At 40.7% G+C, this 24,349-nt stretch overlaps 1 protein-coding gene across 1 annotated transcript in view; it reads right to left on the bottom strand.

Moving 5' to 3' along the window:
- extl3 (exostosin-like glycosyltransferase 3) overlaps nt 1-23,762 on the bottom strand; it is a 39,215-nt gene extending 15,453 nt beyond the window's left edge. The window contains exons 1-2 of the mRNA XM_014978120.2: nt 23,491-23,762; nt 472-3,048 (exon numbers count right to left, since the gene is read on the bottom strand). Coding sequence (XP_014833606.1) covers nt 472-2,604 — 2,133 coding nt within the window. The 5' untranslated portion in view covers nt 2,605-3,048; nt 23,491-23,762. The remainder of the gene's footprint in view (nt 1-471; nt 3,049-23,490) is intronic.
- Nucleotides 23,763-24,349: the final 587 nt, after the last annotated feature.

The raw sequence follows: 24,349 nt of genomic DNA, 5'->3' as shown, positions 1-24,349 counted from the left end.
TATTTTTAATACTGAGCATTTCAGAAACATTAGCAAGGAAGCAGGCAGTTTATTAATGTTGCTAATTTTGCTTTGTGTGTATTTGGGTCAATGACATCACACGTGCCACAAGAATAAATCTGCATGTGCTTCCAATAGTAAACACAATGGACACCATACCAATTAAAACCCATTCAAATGCTGGTATTATTTTAGAAAAGAAATGATAAAGAAATCTGATACAGGTTAATGGATAATTACTTGCCTTATGTGATGCCCTTAAAGCTATGTGTAAGTGGAATAAAGTTTTTTTTGTTTATATCCTGATTAAAAAAACAAAATAGCGCAAAAAAAAATTGAAAAAACTAACCATTAAATGTTTTATAAGCGGCAAAGTATAGTTGAGGTGTTTACTACTGATTTTGCGAAGCAGACCAGCAAGGAGCTTTAGCAAATCTTTACCAGGAAGCAAACAGGGAACATGAATCTTACCACAATAGGCAGACCGATGTCTGGCCAGAGGAGGTCATCTGAAGGAGGCTTTGGTGAATTCCACACCACCACTACCTTGTTAAGGTACGGCAGCCCATTTAGCCTCTCTAGAGAGTTCATCAGCACTTCCTCCCTTTCATATGTCAGCATGACCACAGTGAACTGCTCTCGGGGGACATTTCCTCCCAGAGCAGCCTGAAATTCCTTCCCGGAGCCCCCAGAGCCCCCACCAATGGGCCTGAAACCGGTTCCAGAGCCAAGGAATTTGGCTTCCGAGGGCAACACTGGGTCCAGAGGAGTGTGGGGAAACAGATGGAAGGGCCCCGGGGCCCTGTTCCATGATCTGTACGTGTCTGCTGCCGTGTATGTGAAGTTGCGGAGGAAGCAGGGAGAGGCATATGGAGGCTCCGTCTCTACGGGACCCAGATCCAGGTCCCCGTTGTCGGCCAGGTTGGCGTCCGTTCCCGCCAGCTTCCCGGCTTTGTGAGGAATCTCATGCGCGGGCTCGTCCTTGATTGGAGCGGCGGGAACCTGGATGCTGGTTCGTATGCTTGCGAGGATGGTGTTGAGAACGTTCTCAGAGGTTGAGAAGTACGTCTCCCAGAGAAAACGACCCTGCCGCCTCATGGCGAGCATGTCGTTGTCCGATAGGCTGCGCAGCAGGAAGTGGAGCTCTGTGACACGGGGCTTGGGTACTATAATGGCGGCTTCAGTCCAGCGGATAAATTGGTGGTAAGGTAGTCTAGAGTGGTCCCCTAACATAACAGGAATCGCCCCTACCTCCAAGGCCTCAAACAGCCTCATGCCGCAGCCTGCTGAGGCAACCAGCTGTCCATCCCCTGGAGCAATCACCAGGGCGAATGTAGAAGCCTTGAGCACCTCCAGCCTGTCCTCCCTCTCCCCACAAAGAGCCCATTCTGTCGGCAGACTGGGCTTTGGGTTCTTGCATGTGAACTCCACCAGTACCTGATCCAGGTGGCTGTCCTGGACTGCTTTTAAAGTGCCAATTATCCGATCATCGTAGTCGGCGGGCGGATCTCCCTGCAGTTCCTCCTCAAACGATTGAGGGGGCGCCTCCTGGAGACTGCTCCTTAGAGACTCCACCCTCTCACCTTGGAAAGTGAAAAGGTACTTCCTCTTTACAGGAACCTGTGGCGGAACCTCCAAAAAGTTGGGTTCTGAGAGCGCATGGACCAACGGGGACACAACTAGGTCGAATCCCTCACGGTACTGCTGCTCCAGGAAGGTGGACTGGGCGACCGCTGCCCTTCCTGTGCTGACGTTATACAAGAAGTTCTGAGTCATGGACTTTCTGGAGAAATGCACCAGAACATGATTGTGTCCATCAGACCTCCAGTAAGGAAGAGCTTTCAGCTGCTTCTCCAATTCTGAAGGAGACGGCAAAGGGGAGGACTCTAGTATCTCTCCCACCAGAACTAAATATAAACAGGCGATACTTGGGTTATCAGTTACATAAATATTGCTTTTAACGGATGCCGCAAAAGCCTGTTTCACCAGTGGGTCAAGATTATTCCCCCAAGCATAAGAACTTGTGTCATAGACATAAACAGGAAACCCAGATGTAAGAGGACAGCGTGCATAGTCGAAGCAAGACCGCAGACGACAGGAACGAGGAGACTTTGGTGGAGGTAGTCCTGGGTCCTCTTTGTCTGGTAGCAGTCGAACAGGCAAAGACAGCTTGGGCTGGTTCTGGGCCATCAGTTCTTTATAGGAATGCTCGGTCTGGCTGATGACGTTTTTCAGCTGCAGCAGATCCTGCTTGGCGCTGTCGATGCTGCGCTTGCAGGCCTCGATGCGGAGGTTGAGCCTGGCGATCTCGCCGTTGAGTTCCTGCCTCTTGGCCTCCAGCTGCAGCAGCTCCTCACTGACAGACTCGCGGATGCGGCACAGGTCCTGCACGTGTTTGGCTTCGCACAGCTCTCCGCCAGGCCGGGGCCCAAAGATGCGCTTGTCGGGCCCGCCGGCTTCATCAATGGTGGTGAGGTAGTAATGGGCGATGAGCGGGAAGAAGACCAAGATGAAGAAGAGCATGAAACTGAGCCATGTGAGACGTACCCGGCGCAGCACCCATGTCTGGCCTCCGCCACCCACTCCGCCACCGTTACGCTGCATCGTTTACCGGTCAGTCCTTTCCTCGCCCCACCAAGGAACTGTTTCTATAAGGAGCAGCAGCCATGGTCGACCTTGTCAGCAAGGTGGTGGGACAGAAACTAAACCATTAAATCTTCTCTAAAGGTCATCTGCTGCCGAGTTCCTCCACAGAGTCCTGTAGGCGATGTGGGGTGTGGCTCAGCCTCACCTGTACTCTAAAATGTACTCTGTATTGTTACACACTAAAGTTGATGCCATTTTCTGTTGAGAGGGGTTTAACTATTCCTCTGAATGTTTGCCAGCAAACAGTTCAGCATATGCAAAGGGATAGTCCCTTGATAGATGAAGCCAGGAGTACATGATGATCATGTGACGGCTCAGATGTGCTCATTTTCTGATCCCCCATCAGAAAACCCACAGGATGTTGATCTTTTTAAATCTCTTTAATCTTCTTAAAATAGAAACCTGAAACAGAGAAAAGCAGGAAACAAACAATAAGTGCCATATATCATCTGAGGCAAGAACAAACTCTTAAGTACAGATCATGTCCATGGTGGTTTCATTCAAATCTTAAAATTTATATCAACTAATATATAGCAATTCTGGCTTCACACACCACAACACATCTCATACATTCTTCTCTGTGCAAGAGTATCCAGAACAACACAGACCTCTTGCTGTGGTGCTACTGCAGCTGTTACTTCTCGCAGTCTTTTCATAAAATGATTAATTTGTTAATGAACACAGGAAGTTTAGGTGATTTGATCCAAAAAGAAGAACAAAGCATAAAGCAGATGTAATTAGTGAACAGCTCCATTTAACAGTTTTTCATAAAACTTCAGTAATTTGAATAAAGGTATAAGGAGTAGTAAAAAAAAACTTTCATATACCTTGCACTTGAACTTGTATGTGAGGAGTCCACATAAATTGGCACATAATTCTATGTAGAATGACAAGTGTAGGAGGTTTTCAAACATTCTACCAAATAAAACCCAAAATGTGGTATTCATATGTAATTAGCCTCTTTCATACTCCAAAGTGAAACCCAGATTTTTGTTAGAGACGTGTGGTCGGAAGTGAAGTAAAAAGGCAAGTTGAGGTGAAAGAGACAATAAGTAGGGAAACAATATGTATGAGATTTATAGTCAAAGCTTTGCAAAGCCAGCCAGAGGCTCAGCTGCTCAGCCTGTGCATGATTGCCTCCCACAGAAGACAAATATCAGTGAGCTGAACAATACAAGGTATCTTTGGTTTTCAATTAACTTTTCAATTTAATCTTTTTTTCCATGTCACACAGAGCCCAAACTCTGGAGAGCCGTCATTTGTAACACACACCCAGCCAGGAAATTAACATCAAAAGCACCTTCAGCAAATCTCATTAAAGCCCTCCTCCTGCATCCTGACCTCAACGTAGACTCAAATTATCGAGCACCCTTGATAAGAGTCCATGCTAGAGAGCGATGATTGCCTCAGGACTGGGAAAGGCTCAGGCATACAGAAGATAAACAGCTGCGCCATCTGATGAATAGTGTTAAACTGATATCTCAGTATTGGGACAAAAAAAGGAACACACAAAAAGCACACAAAAAATATGTATAACAAGTTTTCTGTCGGTTTCTAAGAGCAGCGAGAGATGTGCTCCTCGAGCTACAGCTACATCAAAAGCCTTGTAGACGTCACCTGATAGGCCAAGAGCCAAACAGTTCTTATCAAGCACTTTACAAACCCAAAACACACCGAGCAAGTTGCATAAAGCAGTTCAGAGCAACACAAAGACCAGAGGAATGTAGGAGGCGTTTATCCTCACTGACATAATCACCTTTTGATAAGAGAGTCGTCTCTGAGCTACTGCTACATCTGAGCCGTCGTAGATCAGGCCAGAGACCGAAATCGTCTTTAGAACAGACATTTTTCATTTCAGACATCATTTCTGAGTCAAATAAACCTCTGCCTGCTGCTCACAAGTCATACATCTCAGATTACAACTAATGCATGTTTCCGTTTTCTCCTTGGACCTACTTTGGCACATCTCGGGGTGTCGAAACAAGCCCAATAAGTCCCATCACAACAGTGTAAACATGCTAATGCTACACTTGCACTTTAGAAAACTGCTCAGTCTATTTACTGAATTTCATTAGCTTCAAAAAGTGAAAGTCGTAGATAGATCACACACAAAGTCATATATTTAGTGATGTCTTAAAACTATGGAGATCTTAGTGTGTCTTACATTTATATTTCACAGGCCGCATAAAAAAAGATTGTTCAGTACAGAAGTGTTTTAACCACAGTTGCGTCAAAGACTGCTGACTTAGCAGTTGTCATTTAGCCGTCAACACAGAGTTAAGACATAAAAGTACTGGCGGGTCACAGAGAAACATGTCAAAAGCAATTATTATAAAACTCAGTGAAAGAAAAAGAATGAAACAACAAATATAACTTCAACCTTGGGAGGACTATGAAAGAACGCCCATTCACGAGTTTGGAATATATGAGCTAATTAATGCATTAACCTTTTAAATGAGAACAAAATGCACAAATGCACAATTCATTTTAGGATAAACAGCCTACAGGTCAAGTAATGCTTTATTATTTAGAATAGTTACCGCTGCACTTAATGTAGGACGGTTTGCTGATGCAACAATTTCTCTCTGGCGTTAAGGAGGTTGCATATGAAATACAAATTCACAGAATGGATGACAGTTTGAACACTGGCCTCCGTCTTGCTGCACAGCGACGTCCCTGAACTGCAACTATCACAACAGCCTGATTAATTAGTGCATGACTGCCAGAATTAGAGGCCTCATGGCACACAGATGTTAGCAGATGTGGCCGCCAGGCCTAATCTGGAACCAAAAACATGTTGCCTTAAAGCACTGCCTGTGGCTGCCTTCTGGGAAACGGAGCAACGTGCATAGATAAGTCCAAATTTCAATCTCTTCAGTAGCAGCTCTCTAATCTGCAGAAAGTTGTCCCTCTGCTGCAGACAGCCTAATCTGACTCCAGTTTGCATGGAGAACACACAGTGAAGCATTGATCGCTCTCAACTTACTTTGTGGGGATCGATGATAATGCCATCATTACCTACCGCCAAGCTGCGAGGCTTTGGCTGCCATTAAGGGAAGCTGATGGAGCCATTTTACTCGCAAGACTGAAGCAACATTAAACAGAGCCACATAAAAAGGAGATAAAACATAACATGTCTTTGCTTATGCGGCACAGACTGCAGCCGTAACACCACCACACCACTTTGCAGTCGTACCTGCATGGGTTGCAGCCAAATTAATAGTTATGAAGTCTTGCTTCTCAGGGGAGAGGGAAGCTGTAGCCGACCAACTCATCTGACCCAGATAAGAAAAGAGCATTTGCACCACATGAAAAAGCACCAAGCAGGAAAACCGTTGGTTGGTTCCATGAATAAATTAGTATGCATTACTCAAGAAGTGCTAATATGATTTACTGATTCAGTCAACACGGCCTAATTTAATTCTATAGAAAATTCGCAGCACGTAGCCAAAATGGCAGCAAGAGCATCTAGTAAGGTTTGCACCAAAATATGCATGACGATGGGTTTAAACCGTAATAATAATCAAGAGGTTTAGAAGAGGTATATTCATGAAATTGACAGCAGCAGGTGCCAGACACCGAGTGGGACTCAGATAGAGGGGGTGCTGTCTCTGATTTCCCAGACATCAGAGGGCTAGCTCTTGTATAAATGTTTGAACAGCGTCTCTGCAAACTGGCAGCACTTTAGGAGGCAAAATTATTTTTGTCGGAACCGGCAGATGAGACTGTGCAGTCTTCCAGTTGTAACAAGTTTTTAAAAGAGGCGACAACAAATTTGACAAGATCCAAAACCAAAACGAACAGCAGAGAGCGCGTCAGCAGCCAGAAGTTAGTGAGAGAAATTTGACGTTTAAGGCTACAAAGCTGCGGTGAAAGTGTTTGTTTTGTTTCTCCCCGTCTGTCCATGAGGAATCCGAGATTTAGACACAGCTGACAGGAGGAGCCAGAGAAGCCCACAGGAAGACTCCTACTTAGTGGAGGCAAAGTTGTTGAATAAATTGCAACTGAAACTAGAATAAAACGATTCAGAATGTTTTGGCCTCCTTCATAATCATTTAAAATGAATTGTGTTTGGCTTCCAATAGCAAACACTGATTATTTAGAGAGGAACACGACTAAGGGCAAACAAACACTTCTGCAGGATGATGCTTGGATGCCGAAGCACAGCTCATTAAATCTTTTACCCTGTTTTTGTTCTATTCTTGACATTGTATATGTGCAGTAGTTTTTCCCTTATTAAAAACACACACCATTGTACGTTCCCAGTACAATAGTGAATCCACAGTTCATGAGACAATTCAAGCAAAGAACATAAATATTTATGGCTTGGCTACTAAAGGAGGTGCACTTTTCATCATTTGACCACAAACATACGTACCAAACTATTGTTTTTATGTCAGTGAAATGATTGACCTACAACATGCTAACTAGTGAAGCTAACATCATTCTTAAAAATTACCAGCACTGTCTAATCAGGCTCAACACTCAGAGGTCGACAGAGAGCAAAACAGCAGAAGAGACAACATTCTGCAACAAGGACTTTTTACTGTAGCTGGGATTAATTCAGTGTTTAATTTGGAGTTTTTCCACTATAGCATAAATCTGTTTAAAAACAGTACAGACCCATTCAATATATTACATTTAAAGTTACATTAGGAACTTATCACCAAGTGAAACATATAGATCACGTACACACAGATGGATGTTTGAAAGCCTTTATCTCTGTTAATTATTATAATTTTCCACTTACAGCCAATGAAAACAATTGGAATATTACATCAGACCAATAAAAATTAATGGAGGATAAAAAACTTTTTAAATGATGCATTAATATAATTAAAACTCAAACAATGAGAACAATTTCTCCCAACTACCGAACTTTAAACTGATCTCCAAACAAGCTGCAGCAGCACATGTCAAATAATCCTGATGGCTTTGGGACCGATTTATATTGCTCTCCTTATGGGGCTTTGGCTCACAGACTATGCTTCCATTAAATAACTGGGAATTTATAGACAATATTAAGGCAAGGCATTCCCAGCAGAGGTGCCAAAGAGAGAGAGAAAAAAACAAAAACATTCAAGCAGCTGACGGGGAGGACAGTCGCTGCATGAAAGTAGCAGCTGTTAAAGCTAGGGGTCACCACTCATCTCCAGACAGCTGACGGAGAATCTTGAGGAGTTTTTACACTGGAAAGTTACAGAGGTCACTATAGAGATGTGGATCATTTCAAGGAGTCAGAAAAGGAAAAAAAAAAAGTTTTCCTGTTAAATATTTAAAAACCAATATGAGGCAAAGACGAGACATGAGGTTAAAATTAACAACTAAATCTGTTCACAGAGAAGAAAGTCTGAAGAGACAAATGAAACCAGCCTAATGAGACAGGAGAGGCAGCCTACACAGCAAAAAGGCCAGCAGGCTCTGCCAACTCCCAGCTTATGCAAAATGCAATATGTTGCAGCTGCATATCATTAGTAAAGAGTTTATTCTCCCAGAGGTAAATATCAACGCAGTTCTGGAACCTGCTGATGAAGATTTTCATCAAAAAAATGATCGATAGTGGGACAAAGTCATGAGCCTGACTATGTCATGGTCGTCTGTCAGGGCAACACCCACCATCAGAAAAGCAGGGGAGGTTTTTTCCCCAACCTGTGATCCAAAAGTGCATGAAAACATGTAAATCAAAGCATTTGATCGCAGAAAAGCAATGTAGGCAATGTCTACATTTACCCAAGAGTGAATGAGCATTTTCATTTTATGTATACATTTGGAGCATCGTTGCATCAGATTTGGTGAGTGAGAAGGCCTTGTGAGGTTTGGACCAAAAAACAAACATGTAAAAAAAAAAAAAAAGAAAGAAAGAAAGAAAAAGTCAATTTTCCACTTGGAGCATCTTGTTAATTTATAGGTGAGCCTGTATTCAAAATAAAGTGGAAGTTGCCAACAGGATCAATCATACTCTCAAACACAACTTGTGCTGAATACATTATTGTAGGGCTGTTGTAAACGAATATTTTAGTAATCGAGTAATCTATCGATTATTCTTACGATTAATCGAGTAATCGGATAAAAAAAAATTCTAAAATGAAATATTGGTAAATCTGGCATAATACCGGTGTTACTATCAGATATCAATATCAGTCCAATTTTTCATATTTGAGCATCCCTAACAGTTGCTTTTTTGTAGTTTAGAAAACTAACCTGTAACAATAATAGTTCACTTTCTAAGTTAACCAGAAGAAAAGTTATAGAAAAATCTGAAATTATATTGAATGTAATAACAAAGAGGCAGGCTCACAAATGTGCTTATAAAAAATGTCTACAATCCAGCTTTTAGTTTATGTATTCATCTTCAGTGAGTTTAATAGATTAATTAAACTCACCTTGCCACCTAACCTGTCACGCTTTGGGTTTGAAAATACGGGAAATGCCGCCTGGAGTGGGAGGAGAGGGCGAATGAACGAATGTAAGATGGGGTGGAGGGGAGGAAATAGACCAGCGGACTGACGAACCGTTAGACCGGGGGACGAACACGGGGGGAAGCAATACGGGATATTTACGACACCTTCACTGGTCACACTCAGAAACTCATCTACCAGCCATGTACGATGCGCTCCGCCACCCGTTTCTTCAGACCGGGATATGAAATTTATTGTGCGGTTCGTCGATAAAGCTACATTTACACGGTAAGCATCAGCTACTCAGCCGCCCGCCCTGTTCAGGCTATCCGCTCACCTCAGCGCTCTTCCCGCCGTTCGCTTTCAACCAGCAGCCCCGGAGGAGAAATGCTGCCGTACTCCAGGCATCCCCCCAGTCATTTTAAGGATGCTTATTGGTTCCCCAAAAACGATAAAAAGTCGGGCATTATCATCAATCAATAAAATCCCCACGGGCCAATCTTGAAGATTGGACTTTATGCCGCTGAGACTTAGCTTTTGTCAACAACTCAGAGGCGGAAGTGAGAGCTCCGCGCAACGCAAATGAAGTCCCGGCCGGAACACGGTGCGCTAACTAATAAAACATAAATTAACGAAGCTTCGAGGCAGGTAAATTTTCCTCGAGGAATTTTAGTAATCGAGGTACTCGAATCATTCGAGGAATCGTTTCAGCCCTACATTATTGTGCTAAAAACCATTGTAAAGCCATTAATGGCCACACCAAGCTTCAAGTTCGCCCTAATCCAAGTATGATTAATGGGCAGCCATTACTTGGGTCGACTGCATGGAACAGAAATATAATTTTTGCCATTGTGCAGTCAATCTGTTACAAAACAACAATCATGTAGCTTATTATCTGCTACTTGGTAGTTTTGTCTCATTGTGTGCAACAGACTGAACGTGGACCACAGACAGATTAACCCCAACCCTGCCCGAAGAGTTCAGGAAGATTATTCACATCAAGCTAAAAATTATCCCAAACTTTTCTTTTTTTGTGAACCTGAGGTTGACAAAAATAATTGGTTTCACAGTAGAAATGCAAAAAATGAAATAAAATAAAAGCTGTCCAGCAAATGGAGCTCATGTTTTTCAGCATTGTTAACTTTACTAATTGCTAATAGATTCTAAGGGCGAGTTAGAATGTTAACACCTTAATATTTTTGATTTAAACCTTCAGTAAAGCCCTGTTTTACAGCAATTGCAGAAGTTTCAGAATACCTGCTGGACTGATGAAAGAAATGGGAACTTTGTGGCCATTCAGAAGTGGTTCTTTCAAATTGTCACGTCGATGGTCTTTCAACGCGATAATGACCGAAACATACAGCAGAAAGCACTGAAAACGCCTGGCATCATTCTCCAGAGTACAAGTACAAGGCCTGCACAGAAATATGTGAAATGTAGCATTATTGGTGGACATTATAGCACATTTTCCTCAATCTTCTCCCTGTTCCACTGCCACAATGACCCTCCCATTTTCCTTACACTTCAGCATTTTGTTCACAAAATCTGCCTACAGTGTGAGCACAAGAGGATGACTGCTTGGAACGTGAAAAATGAATGACAAAAATGCACTTTTACAAGAATATTCCACTGCAATACTGCACAAGTTTATTTTGTAAAATGATAACGATTTAGCAGGTTTGCCATATTTTTTGTCCATTGCATTTTTATTTGTTTACATACATAAAATATTTTCAGTTCAGGATATTTCAATGTCTGTTTATCTACTGTAAAGAGGCACAAAAAAAATGCTAGCATTAAACAAACAGTTGGATGAGATACTGAACAAATCTGAGCAGAGGATAATGAGTGCCGCTTTCCTGTCATTAACTATTAAACACCTATTTTATGTCAACAAAGTCATTAAGGCCATTAAAAGCCCTGGTGTGATGACCCGAAGCAGGGGCAATTAAAGACTAGCCTCCGTGAGGACCTCTCAACTCAAAACATATTGAAGTGTTGACCTTTACAGCTCAGTGAGTCAACTAAAACAAAATGCAGACTGGCAGAGACGAGCAGGGAATCTTGTTTGGAAAACAAACTGAACACAGGGAAAAATGCATTACTCTGCAAAAAACAAAACACCTCTTGCAATGACACGTACAGAGATGTACATAGATAGAGGAAAAAGCCAGATACAACACAAGGGAGCGGGAGCGAGTTCATAATGACAGATGGACCCGGGTGTGTTCCAACCTCCAGGGCTTCTGCAGTATGACGAGGATTACACAAGAGAGTAATTCAAGGTGCATATGTCCTCGCCAGATTGCCTGGATTCATCTTACGAAAGTCAAATACGAAACATGTTGTGAAGTAGCGGTGATAACGTCGACAAGTCGATAATGTGCGACGATAACACGCTTGCATCCTCGACGTTACCAAAAAAATAAATAATAAATAAAAAACTGGGTGAGATCAACAAAAATGGATCACGCCCGATCCACAAGTGCTAATTTGTCGATGAAGCCTCTGTCGTTATACTGCTGCGGCACGTGTGGCGCCAGCAGGGGTGAGGTGAGGAGAGTCTCTCGCCGCTGCATTAGTGAGAAGTGAGGATGTGACAGCTAATTAGAGTCAAAACAGACATTTGGTGAAACAGGATTCCCCCAACCCACCGTTTTTCAGCACTAAACAGCTCACGCAGTCTTCTAATGAGGCGAAGCCGAAACATCTAGAGAGATAAGATACTCTGGGACATTTTCTTCCCTCATTTCTACTCTCTTTGCAGGACATATCCTACTGCAGCTATAGGTTTCAATAAAAATGGTCAGTGACATTTTTTGTTTTATAGAGTAAGCATGAAAGCTGGTTCTCCTTCATTTCGTTCACATGAAAACAAAGAGAATATTTAAACTCTGTTTATGTATTGAAGACATGAGAGATTCAGGTTTTGCTATAAATCTGCAAAATTGAAAAACAACGATCCACGAGGAGGCTTCCAGTGAAAACTCCCCAAGCGAGACGTTCCACTAATTTGCCTTGATGCAACGTGAAAAGCAGCATTTCCTGCCTTTCTCAAACCACTCTCTCCATGGTTTTAGATCTTATAATCGGGTTTGAATATGAGCTACATTGTTTATGATATTGCATGCTGCGTCGCTAAATTAACATCCTTGAGTTTCCAAAGGGCTCCGAGTCTTTCCAAAATGTCTAAATGGAGAGCATTTCCACCAAGAGCGGTGGTAGACCTTAATCTTGCCTGTGACGTGTGGTGTACTCTAGTGAATTGCTTTTCAACGGTTTTCATTATCGACAAGCAGACAATCTGAGGGGTGAGAGAGGGGACACAACCAAAAGAGAGAAAACTGCATCTGCAGAGATGAAAGAAAAACTAACACCATTCAATAATGTAATAAATCACAACAAACGGGAAACAAATGGGAAATCAGCAGTGAGTTCATGTTCGAGTCCTTGCTTTCTGGACCTATGAAGAAGCTACACAAGCCTTTTCTGGTCAACTGCAGAAATGTTGGAGCAAAAAATTATTTAGGCCATTACTTTAGGAAGGCGACGGTATTCTATTATAATACGCACTTATGTAACTCCTATACATAGCATCTAGAAGCAAGAAGTCATCTAGTAATTTTGGTTTGATCAGGGGTCATACATATGCCGTCATATTTTTAAGAGTCAACTGACCCAAAGACGGATCAGAACCACAGTGAATGGAAACGTGTACAAAAAAGACAGAAAAAATATATTAACTAAATGATATTTGAGGAGTTTGACTATTAGCATAATTTGATAAATACTAAAGGTGCAGACAAAAATAAACTGATGAAATAAACTGCTGTGTGAGAAAAGAACTACTTACAGATATGGAAGAAAGTTGAATTTGCTGTAAATTGCAAATTTGTTTCTTCTGTAAATGACTGCCCAAGAGTAAGAACTTAAGGTCCTTCTCCAAAATGACTGATGAGCAGAACTGTCAGTGAGTTTGATCAATATCAGTACCAGAGAGTCAACTTGTGTTCCAGAATATTCAGTGTACCACCCTAAAAGTGCTTAGCAGAAAAACCAAAGTTCAGCAAAGCTTTTTCATTCAAACATGTTCCTTTTCTGACCATGTACTCGTGATGAACTGGTGCTAGAGTCGGTTCAAAGCTGGTTCAACATTAGAACTGGTTTTGCATTTCTAATTTGATCCAGCCATGCCATTACGTCAGAGTAAATGTCCATTCCAGCACATCCTTTGAACCCTCCTCTTGTGTATTCTAAAGTTTCTGCAGAGCACTGCAGTGCAGTGAGACCTTTTTACCTTCACACATCATAGCATTTGCTTGATTTTGCCTGCAGTCCCATGTCTCAATATCATCAGTCTGGATTTCTGATCTCTGCATAGCAACTAAGTTTTTGGAATGCTGCAGTGTACAAGGTTTCCTGGCCAAAATCCCAGAGTTTATTGTCCCACAAAGGGGAAATTCAGGTGGAAAATTAGGAGAAATGAAACAAATATTACAAATATAATCAATAGTTGCATCTGATGCGCTTGAGAAATCACCCTAAATACCTCTTGACCATAATGATTCATTGAAAGATAGATACACAGCAAGTGACTAGGCCAAAAACCTCAGAAAGGAGATCACTGCCTAAGACAAACAAGGAAAAAATTGCTGCATCATTAGGGATAAAGTTCTTAATGATACGGCTGGAAGCACAGTTTTCATATTTAAAAGTTAAGGAAATATTTACTATATCACGTGGTTGTAAGAGAAAGAAGAAGTTCTCAACAGACTTCTGAGGAGGCATGTGGTCAGAAACTCGACTGACGGCAAAAGACACTCAGCAAGTTCTGGTGGCAGCAGCCACGGCATAAACTTAATGCCTGAACACCAAGACAAAGTTTGCTTTAATTTGATCACATCTAAAACACAAAAACAGAGGTTTGAACATTCTGATATGCAGAACAATTAAAAAAAAAAAAATTAGGCCTATAAATCAGTGGCATGTCTGAAACAGGAAGAGGGACGTATGTCGCAAAAAAACAAAACGTACGGTGAAGCACGGCAGTGGTTCAGCGATGCTCTATGGCTTCTTCAGTTCCTCTGGCACTGTAAACCTACAGCACATGCAGGAAAATTAAGATTCAATCAAATGAGGAAATCCAGTGAGAAAAATCCAAGTTTTATGTGAAGAAGATGAAGCCTAGGATTCACTGGATAGTCCCAAAAAGACGTCAAAGTCAACATGGTTTTAGGCGAAGGCGTCCTGGGGGATAGTACCACAGTTATTACAGCTGCTTTACTTAAATGTCACTGAAAATCTTTGAAGAGGTCAAAGGAAAAGCTGATTGCAGCAGCAAACTAAGGTCTTTGTCAAAGAACTTTGTGAAAGAATGTTTGGCTAGGATTTGTCAGGAACGCTGCAAAGTGCTGGTGTATGGCTCTACTACTCAATATGTTTGTCATGAAAGAGCTGAATAATTTTGAGAGTGTTAAATGAGCCAATATTAGTTGTGTTAAACCATTTAAATTGTTTTCATTTAATTTATTATCGACCTCATTTTAATTTATCGGCTTTATCGTTTTTTCCTGCCTTTTTCTCTTTCTATTGATGAAAAAAAGTCTCAACTCTGGTGTTCTTCACTGACCCTCCCTTCCTTATTTCCTTAGTGTAATGCTCAGCTCACACTACACATTTTAGAATTGTCGGCTGATTGTTGGCCCATTTTCAAAACCTGAGACACACACTGGCTGACAAATATATACGTTAATGCTTAGGAGAACCGTTATAACTGATGGTGGTTTTTTTCAGTTTGGTTATGTTAATTTAGGATTAGATTTTCTTCTATGTTGTTTTATTTGTGAGTTTTATTTTATTTCTTTGTGGAAACTCTGGATGTCGATTGAATTGTATTGTATTTATCTGTTTGTTTTTGTAATCAGAATAAACAAGCTCTTACCAGAGATACACCGTTACAACTCGCTTCCTGTGTGATCCACAGGATTCATCTGCCTGTGCACCAACTTGATACTTCCCCTAGGTCTGGTGCCTGTAACACATGCACAGGGAGAACATGCAAACTCCATGCAGAAAGACCGGGGCCGGGAATCGAACCCAGAACCTTCTTGCTGCAAGACAACAGCTCTACCAACTGCGCCACTGTGCAGCCCGAGACATGGGTGGATGGATAGAGGCAATTAATCGTCCAGCAAAATTTGTTATTGTGACAGGCCTATTTATTTCTCGTACAGATGCTAGTTTAAATATCTTGCCAATAAGTCTATCTGCAGTCAGGCTCATTTTTAAATGGAACTTCATTTGTATTGGAGAGTTCGACTCACTGCAGCATTGAGCCAGGTTTTACAATTTAACGGAAATAATTGACAAATGCACCTCCAATATTCAGTTAAAAATTGCATAAATTATTTACCAGCTGACTATTATTAAACATTTAACAAAAACAGACCATTGAGAAGAGCATTAACGCTTTACGTTTATACCTATAGTAAAGATCCGTTAGTAAAGATCAGTTCATGAAAGTTCTTCCTTGGGCGAACTGGAATTAAAGATGTGGTCAGATGGCTGTAGCAGACAGAACTGGTTTTAAGATGGGAACAAACAACCCAGCACTGAAAACATCTCCGCACCATCAACCAAGTCTGTTCCAGTAATCCCGGTTGCCGCTCTTCAGAGAAACCTCCTGAGTTTAAAAATGTGTACCAATGGTGTCTGACCCATTCATTATGTAACATTTAATTACAGACCATCACATGCTGCTCAGTTAACCATGTGACTCGTCATAATTATCTTAGGAGGTTAAACGTGACAGAAGAGTGTGAGGCTACAAACTGGCTTTCTTACCAAGTTTCCTGTGCATGAATCAAGACATCTGCTTCTATACACTTGGTTCTGGTCACACAAAATTCTGAAGGCAGTCTCATATTTTCCTCTATGGTAGCATTCAATAAAAATATTTAAAAACTTTGCTAATGAATCAAGATTTAAAGACATTTTCCAATTCAAAAGGGAAATACTCATCTCTTAACTGTTTGTTTAATCTACAATCACGCTTTGTCTGGGTCAAACTGAATCCAGCCATCAGAACTTGGAGTGGTGTGACAGCTCAGCGCAACAAGAAGACAAGAACAGAGAGAGGACACAGAAAAAAAGAACGGTCTTTTTGTATTCTACAGTGGAGACTCATTGTGTAAGAGTCAAGCTCACTGCTGCAAAGGGTCTCATGCGCATTTCTCTCCTCGATGGCAGCAACATCAAAGCACAGCATTCACACTCTTTTCTGTATGTATATGAAGAATATGAGTTTTTATAAACACTTCTAACATCAATCCATCCATCCTCTATACTCACTTATCAATTGGTGTCTGTAAATGCACTGGTAGCCCAAAAAATGGTGTGAGGTCTAACTTTTTAAAAAATTGCTGAATAGAATTTTTTTTTTCTTCTTGTTTCCAGTTTTTAGCCCGTTGTTTCGCAAACAAAGTAGAAATTAGTTAAAATTAGAACTCTATATCTTTTCTATACCTTTAAGATTTAGACTTAAAACCAACATAACTAAGAATTTAGATTACTTAGTAATTTATTTCATTTTTTGATGCACATGATGCATTTTGAACATGTTTCTTTGCTCCTGAGAGCATCTCAGAGCATCTGGCATTAACGTATATGAAAAGGTTTTTAAGACATAGTGTAGAAAATCTGAACAGACTTAAAACTTTATACACTCTAAATATAGATAAATACATTTTTGACTTCCTAATAAGTCTTTAAAATCCCATAGAAATCCTGTCACAAACTGCTTCTGTTTTATGGTGGCAATTTCCCTAGAAAGGTGGCTGCACGACTAGTTATCCCTTAACTAGAGTCAGTTCACCATGGTAACCTTTAAGGATGCCCAGGATGTCATTGTTAAGCATCAAAAGGGCTTCACAGCAATAGCAGAATTGCACCCTAATCCACCACTTGTTCACTCAAAGAGCCTCAAGGAGAGCTGTACAACTGCTGTGAAGAAATCCAAATAAAATCCAGAAAGTCTCAAAACCGGTTCCTGAGGAGGATTCATCTAACGGCTTTTACAAGCGCAGAGCTTGTTCAAGAATGGCAGCAGATAAAGTGAGAGCATTTCTGTACACACAACTTTCCAAGACAACCATGAAGGACCACTGACATTCTTTCTTCTTTTCTATGAACTTTTGCTGCTTTTTCACTTTCTCATTTTTAGTCCGGTACCAGAGCATTTTTTTTTAATCACCAGGGAACTAGTGTTGTAAATGCACATACAGTAACTTGACAAAGAACCAATTTTTTAAATGTCTTTAGCCACTTTGTGACTGGTTGAAAATAAATAAATGAAAAAAAAAGCATTTAAAACTACTTGATTATACACAATGAAATTCTGACTTGTTGGACACCATGAGTAAAATCAAGAAATAAGGAGGGAATTCGTGTGGTCAACAAGTTCAAGAAATAAAGCAACTGATGCAGTTGGTAGCAGATGTTTTAGATTTGAATCTAATACTCTAACTTGATTACAGAACTACACAGACAGAGATCCCAGGAGGTGAATGTTCTTTCTGCTCCTCAGAAACCTGCAAACAGCCACGAACTCCATGCAGCCTGCAAATGCACAAGCACGACTCCCAAACATTTGCCTTGACATCTGAGCTTAATTGTGAGTTCTCTGCCAGTTTCAACACCACACTGTGCCAAACTTACCGCATTAACTGTTGGGCTCAGTCCAAAAATAGGACCACTTAGTCAGCCATGACAGATGTAGAGAAATAACCAACTTCTCGCTGAAAGCTACTAAAAAAAAAAAAAAGTCAACTAAATCTATTCAGATTAAAAAGTCTGTAGGAGACTTTTTAACCATTTTGATTAAGTTAAAGTTGCTCATATTTCTTTCGGGGGTGCCAACAGGAAGAGAAATAATCAATTTTGATTAGAAAAATCACTTGCTAAGCGTTCAAAAACACTAACCGCAAGGAGAATGAACCGGGAACACAAACACCGATTTATCAATTTGTCTCTAAGGATTGCAGGCAACGCGGCAGACTCTACGTGCAGGCAGTAAAATCCTACACCGCTAACTTATAAATCCTCTTTTTATCTTGCCACAGCAGCCATACTTGCTGGGTCCTCCCCAGTGCTCTTCCGCTCCCCCCTCCCTCTGCATTAGCTGGCACGGACCGCAACAGATTGACTCAGCCCGACAACAGCTGCCAGAACGCCGCGAGCCTCGTCCTCCAGACACTGACGGATTGTGGGAGGCAGCCAGGGTGATTAGCCCCTGACGTGGGAAAATTATTGCTGCGTGCCACCCCAAAAGCAACTGCACCTGAGCATACCCATCAAGCATTCACTTTAAAATCATGTAATGCCCTTTTAAAGAAGAAAAGGTACAATTACTAGGGGACGCAATCAAATCAGTTCATGCATTGTTCTTAACTTGAACCTAAAAGTGATGTAGACTTAAAGATTCATCATCAGAAGCAAATCTTATTCATCTCAATGCTAGAAAAGCAGACAAAGTCATTATCTGCTTATGAGGACAAAGCTAAAACTACCTCTTTTTATTCAACAGCAGTTTTCCTGTTCTCAAACAAGAACAAGCCGCACTTGACAGAAATTTCACTCGTGCCATTGAGTTCTCTCCATCTTCTGGTGAAAAACTAAACTAAGCAACCTCCTATTATTCAATAAACATCTAGAACAAAACGTAACTTTTCCAGACAGAAGCCAAGGTCGGCTAGAGCGCTTCAATTCGTCGATAGATTTAAAACCTTTTCAACGGCGCAGAGCAATTAATTTCCCCATCTTCCACGTTTCAGCCTTGCCGTTCTGTATTTTAGCTGACTAAAACCCTGAATCTGCGTTGCATTATGTCTCCAAAACCTTTAAAAGCCACTAATGAAACAGACTTTCTGGGGACGCTGATGCTACTTCAAAGCAACAGACAATCCTGTCAGGGAAGCATTATGAACCCATTCATGTGTCACGCTGTCTTCTTTTGCTTTCAGTGCCGTTTTTCTTAAAAGCAGCTTTGCCTTTAGGTCTGCATGAACTCGTTGCTTCTCAGAGGATGAGCAGAAAGAAAAATCTGTTCTAGGCGAGTCGTGTTTCTGTTTACTAAGAATAAGCTTAGAAATACCACAAAGGGGGAAGTAAAAACACAATAAATCTACAAGATAAAAAGGCGACGCTTGGGGGCATTACTTTTTTTCCCCAGACACATGATAGCGGCTCCTAACCTGAACCGTTTCTGCAGCCCTTCTTTATGGAAAGGAAAACTGCAGTGTTGTGTCTATATGTTCAGTAAAAAGCTGCAACAACGTGACTTTTAAATGAAGGATACAGACTGATAACACAGAGTAGGACTATATGCATGTCAGTGCAGCTTTAATGAATGTTGTGTCATCACAGACGCGCGTCTAACCATGAATTATGCTGAATTATCACAGCACAAAATAATCAAACCCCTTCAGGAGAAAAGCAAAAACATTTGAAACCTGATAACAGGGATTTAATACATTTTCCAGCAGTAATGCCCCCCCATCACCAATTAGGAAAATATCTGACCATCAACAGCCTTCTACCTTCATATTCTGTCCATATTGTGTAGTGTGTCAGTATCTCTACTGGTAAACCAACCCCACATCATGATGCTGCCATCACCATGTCTGACAGATAAGCCCAATCTTGGTTTCTCCAAATATATTTGTGGTCAAACAGTTCAAACATTGTCTCAATTATCCAGATTTGGCTTGTCCATGCAAGCACCTGAAGTTCTGGAGCAGATCCTTATTCCTTGGTAGAAAAGGACAATTCAAGGAAACTGAAAGGTTAAAGAGACAGTCAGAATCATGCAACTGTGGAAAACCATTTCTCTAAACGACGTTAATCGAGGTGAGATGATGGCTTATGTGCAAATTTGAACCTGAATACAGATCTGGCCATGTCTGATTTAAAGAACAAAACAATATACATCAAACTTGACCGCTAAACTCTCATGTACAAATCATCAATTAAACTGTCTAATGTGTGAGGATTTAAAAATAAAATGAGAATGACTTAAACAGATCATTAACAACCCAAAATCTGCATGACATTCATTCTCACAAGGAGCTCAAGTCCATTTTTTCCACCAGAACTGCATACGTATCCAGCTAACTGGATTTTTTCCACTAGCCAGACTGAAGACATTTCGGCTTTTGACAGCAGGAAGGACAAGCACAGGTGTAACTAATAATATTAATGAAGGGTTTCAGCGAGCCACAGCAGAAATCTGGAAGTGAGAACACCTACGCAGAGTTTAAAAAAATGTTAATGTCTCCTAAGAAATGGAAGATTTGAAGCAGGATAGGATGGAGTTAGTAGCATCTTCAATGAAAAATTATTATAGGACAGAAAGAGACCAATACAGTAAATACTTATATCAACATTTTCTGAGCTTAAATGATAGAGGTGAATGAGAATATGTTATTATTGGGATATTTTAAACAAGTGAAGTTTCTCATAATAAAATTTAGACTGCTGTTGCTAAACGTGACCACGAGGAAGCAGGAATCATTTAGGCAAAGCATAGGAGTCAATCCTCAGAGAAAAAGATCAATATTTCTGTCCACGATGGACTGCATGCTGCTCTGTGTCGCACATCTAAATTCACACTCTGGTCCATTATATTCTTAAAGCCAGAGAAGTTCAAATTACAAACATTGCAACTTGCTGCACGGGGCACAAAAAAGTATTCATGCTTCTTGAAGGTAACCTGACTTTATTAGGTTACTATAACTCAATTCCATCCATTTTAGTGGTGTTTTATGGAATAAACCAAGAAAAATAGCTACGAGGGCTTCATGCAATTTTCTTTCCTTTGAACCATAAATAAATTACAGAGAAACTAAATAATTATAGTTATAAATACATTTATAACTCATGTAATTAGAGCTCATATGACTTAATTCTAGTTCTGTGAAGGCCTCAAAGGTTTGTTAGTGAACAATAATGAGCAAACAGCATTATAAAGGAAAGAAAACAGAGCAGGCAGGTCAAGTTAGAAAGTCGTGAAGAAGTTTAAATCAGAGAGAAGCTTTGCTCTTGTCAGATGAGACCAAAATGGTTTTTTGTTTTGTTTTTTTAATTTCTGGGCTTAATGCAAAGAGCTATGCATCGCAGAAAATGTAAACATATTACATAATTCACAATGTAAAACACGGTGGCGGTAGCTTCATGCAGGGGGGATCCTTTCTTCAGGAGAAACAGGTAAGTAAGAAAACCTGGTATAAACTCCAAAACCATCCAGGAAAAGGAATCCAAATGCAAAGCCAAGAGAACCTGTGACTCTCCAGCAAAGCTGACTGTTGTGCAAAGTAAAGAAAAAAAAAATTTCTAACCTCTAGACGTACAAAACTTTCTGAAACGTACCCAAAGAATTGCAGTTGTAACTGAAAGATTCTGAAAGTGTTGCTCCAGAAGGGATTAAAAGAAATGCACACCACCATTTATCATTTTTCTTTCACTTCACAATTATGCACAAATCTCAGTTTGTAAAGTGAAAAAATAAAATAAATGTAGTGTTTTTAAGTTAGCGTTTGTAACACGACAAAATGTCACAGCATAAATAATTTCCCAACTTACATAAAACTCTCACACTGAGTTTTCAATGTGCGAGTCTACTTTAATAAAATGACAGAAAGTTCATTCCAATTAGTCCAATTACAGTAGCTTAAATAACATATTGCTGCAATGTATTTCTAGCAAAAGAAACATTAATACACAAAGGAAACTTTCTTGATAAAAAAAATAAATAAAAAAATCCAAACACGAGTTGTGTTTAATTCAGTCAAGTTTCTCACACACCCACATTCCGCACAAACAAGATAGTTTAAAGGAAATAATTTTACATAAAGAATACAAGTTCAAATTCAAAAAACATTTAATTTAACCCAAAGAGAAATTAAATAATGTCTCTCAATCCAAAAAAACAAACAAACATGAAAAACAGTCTACAAAAAGAACAAATCAGAACAAAGTTACCTCGACATGCAGCAACCAGGAACTGCACAGTTCTAGAACAGCATCTTACACAAACTATTAACTATACAGAATTATACAGGATTCAAACAACCAATCCCTAGCATAGTCTGTATGACATATGGTTCATTTTTGACTTTCTTACTTCCAAGCATGTCTATAGATAGAGTGCACTTTGAATGGCTCAATAATAAAATGTAAAGATACTTCTACAAATAAGAAATAATAACAAAAACTCTCTACTGAGGATTTAGTTGTTAACTAGTTTGAGGAAATGATCCTCGTGCCAGCCATCAACTGACCTTGCAGCGAGCAAACAACTCTGACCTAACAGCGCAGACCAAGATAACCGTTGAACGAATTCGCTCTTTACTCAGACTCTGTAGTATAATAACACCTGGCCTGGCTCTGTGCTAAATAGATATTCTCTGTGCTGGAAAAAATATTTCCAGACGGTTTGAGCTGCATTTGCTTATTTTGTTTCCACCATGCAAATGATGTGAGGTGACCACTATCAGGTGATATCCAGACATTTGGCTGCTACGTGACTGATGGGTGTGAAAAAGGGTCTGTAACACACCGGGCCAATTTGCAATAACAAAAAGTACATTTCCATAACAAGATAAGCCATTACAGAAAAATTGTGAATATTCAATTAAAGTGGCTGGAAAACTTGTCACATTACAACCGCAGGAGTGCAAAACTCAATCTGTTCTAATGGGATTTCAATGTGACTGACACAAAGCAGTTCATAATTTAGAAAGGGAAAGAAAAAGACTGTCTTTATAAACTAACAAAACACAAGTTAATGAGTAATTTAATTATGGCAAATAAGGAATAATTTATAACTTGCAAAAAAAATTGCAGAATTGACAGAATACTATAACCCTCTTTTTATTTCCTTTGTAGTGTCAGTAAAGTCAGCTGAAGAGCCTATTTCACCATTATGCATGTTATGTCAGTTACGGCATACTGGAGGGTTAAATGGGTAGGTATGGGGAATGTGGGGTTATGGTCAAGTATAAATTATTGTAGAAAGGATAAATGTTTAAAGCTGCAGCCTGGACATACAATAAATAGGCAGCAGACCGCATCCCTGTGCAGCAGCAGCAGCTACACCGGCTGGTTGACGTGTGCTTCTACTGAAATCAGAGCGAAACATTCCTGCAGCTGCTACAGAAACCCTCCTCATAACCCCCCCCTTTGACTCAAACCAGTAACATAACCAGCACCTCCAGTAGAAAGACGTCAAAACGGCATTATATTACCCTCCTGAAGATAAAAGGAGGTGTTCATACACAAACCTCCTCATCTGGCCGAAGAGCTAGCCAGTGTTAGCCAGCAGTGGTCACAACAAAATGTATTTACTCTGTCCTGCGATACAAGACCAACATTAGCTTCAAAGGCTACTCACCTCCAGCAGAAAGTGCGTCCTGGAAATGGAGGCTAATTCCTCCCCCGAGCGGACGGAGAGCTAGTGAGAAGTGTGACAGTGTTGAATCTGAGCGGCTACGGTCCCCGGCCAGCCTGGCGGTGCTGCTGCGTTTCCATCTCACAGCTCCATTAAAAGCTGCATTGTTGGAGCGACGGCTGCACAAACATCACTGACTGCACGCAGTGAGGCATTCTGGGAAACGAGGTAGAGCAGTGCCATTAAACGCTGCTGTAGAAAGGTGGAGAAACTGCGCCCCCTGGTGTTCGCTCTGGATGCGGTCCACTTTTATGGCGCATTGTAGACCAGGAGTCTGCAATCTGCGCCTTCTGGGCTTCCATAATAACTTTAGCTCCACAGTAATGAACTGTGGAATGTTTAAAATAAAAAGCTAGTCCAGTGCAGATGGTATCAGACAGAAGAAATTTGGCTAAAATAACATCAGTTTTGGACAGTGTCTCTATAATATGCAGATGTTGTTGAACTGACAGACTGCTGCATCCCAGGTGCACAAACGAGCGTTTTTTATATGTCCTTTCTCCTAGCAGCTGTTAAACTCTATGACCTTCATTTCTCCTAACTTAATTTAGTAACTGTTATTGCTGACAATGGTTAGTATATTATTTGTTATGCTGTGATAAGGATGTGTTGTGGATGTGGAGAAGGTATTTTGTGGGGGCTGCTGGGGGAGTATGGAGTATCTGGGCAGCTTTTAAAGGCTATCCGATCCTTGTATGTCCCAAGCAAGAGCTGTGCCCACATTCTCAGTGTAAAGTTGATCTTGCTCCCAGTGTGCGTTGGACTCTGCCATGACTGCCCCCTTGTAACCGATCATGTTTGT

The sequence above is a fragment of the Poecilia mexicana genome, unplaced genomic scaffold, assembly GCF_051168715.1.
Source record: "Poecilia mexicana isolate PSO_F unplaced genomic scaffold, ASM5116871v1 scaffold_21, whole genome shotgun sequence".
Taxonomy (NCBI): domain Eukaryota; kingdom Metazoa; phylum Chordata; class Actinopteri; order Cyprinodontiformes; family Poeciliidae; genus Poecilia; species Poecilia mexicana.
The sequence above is the reverse complement of the archived record's forward strand: the minus strand, read 5'-3'. Positions and strand labels throughout refer to the sequence as shown.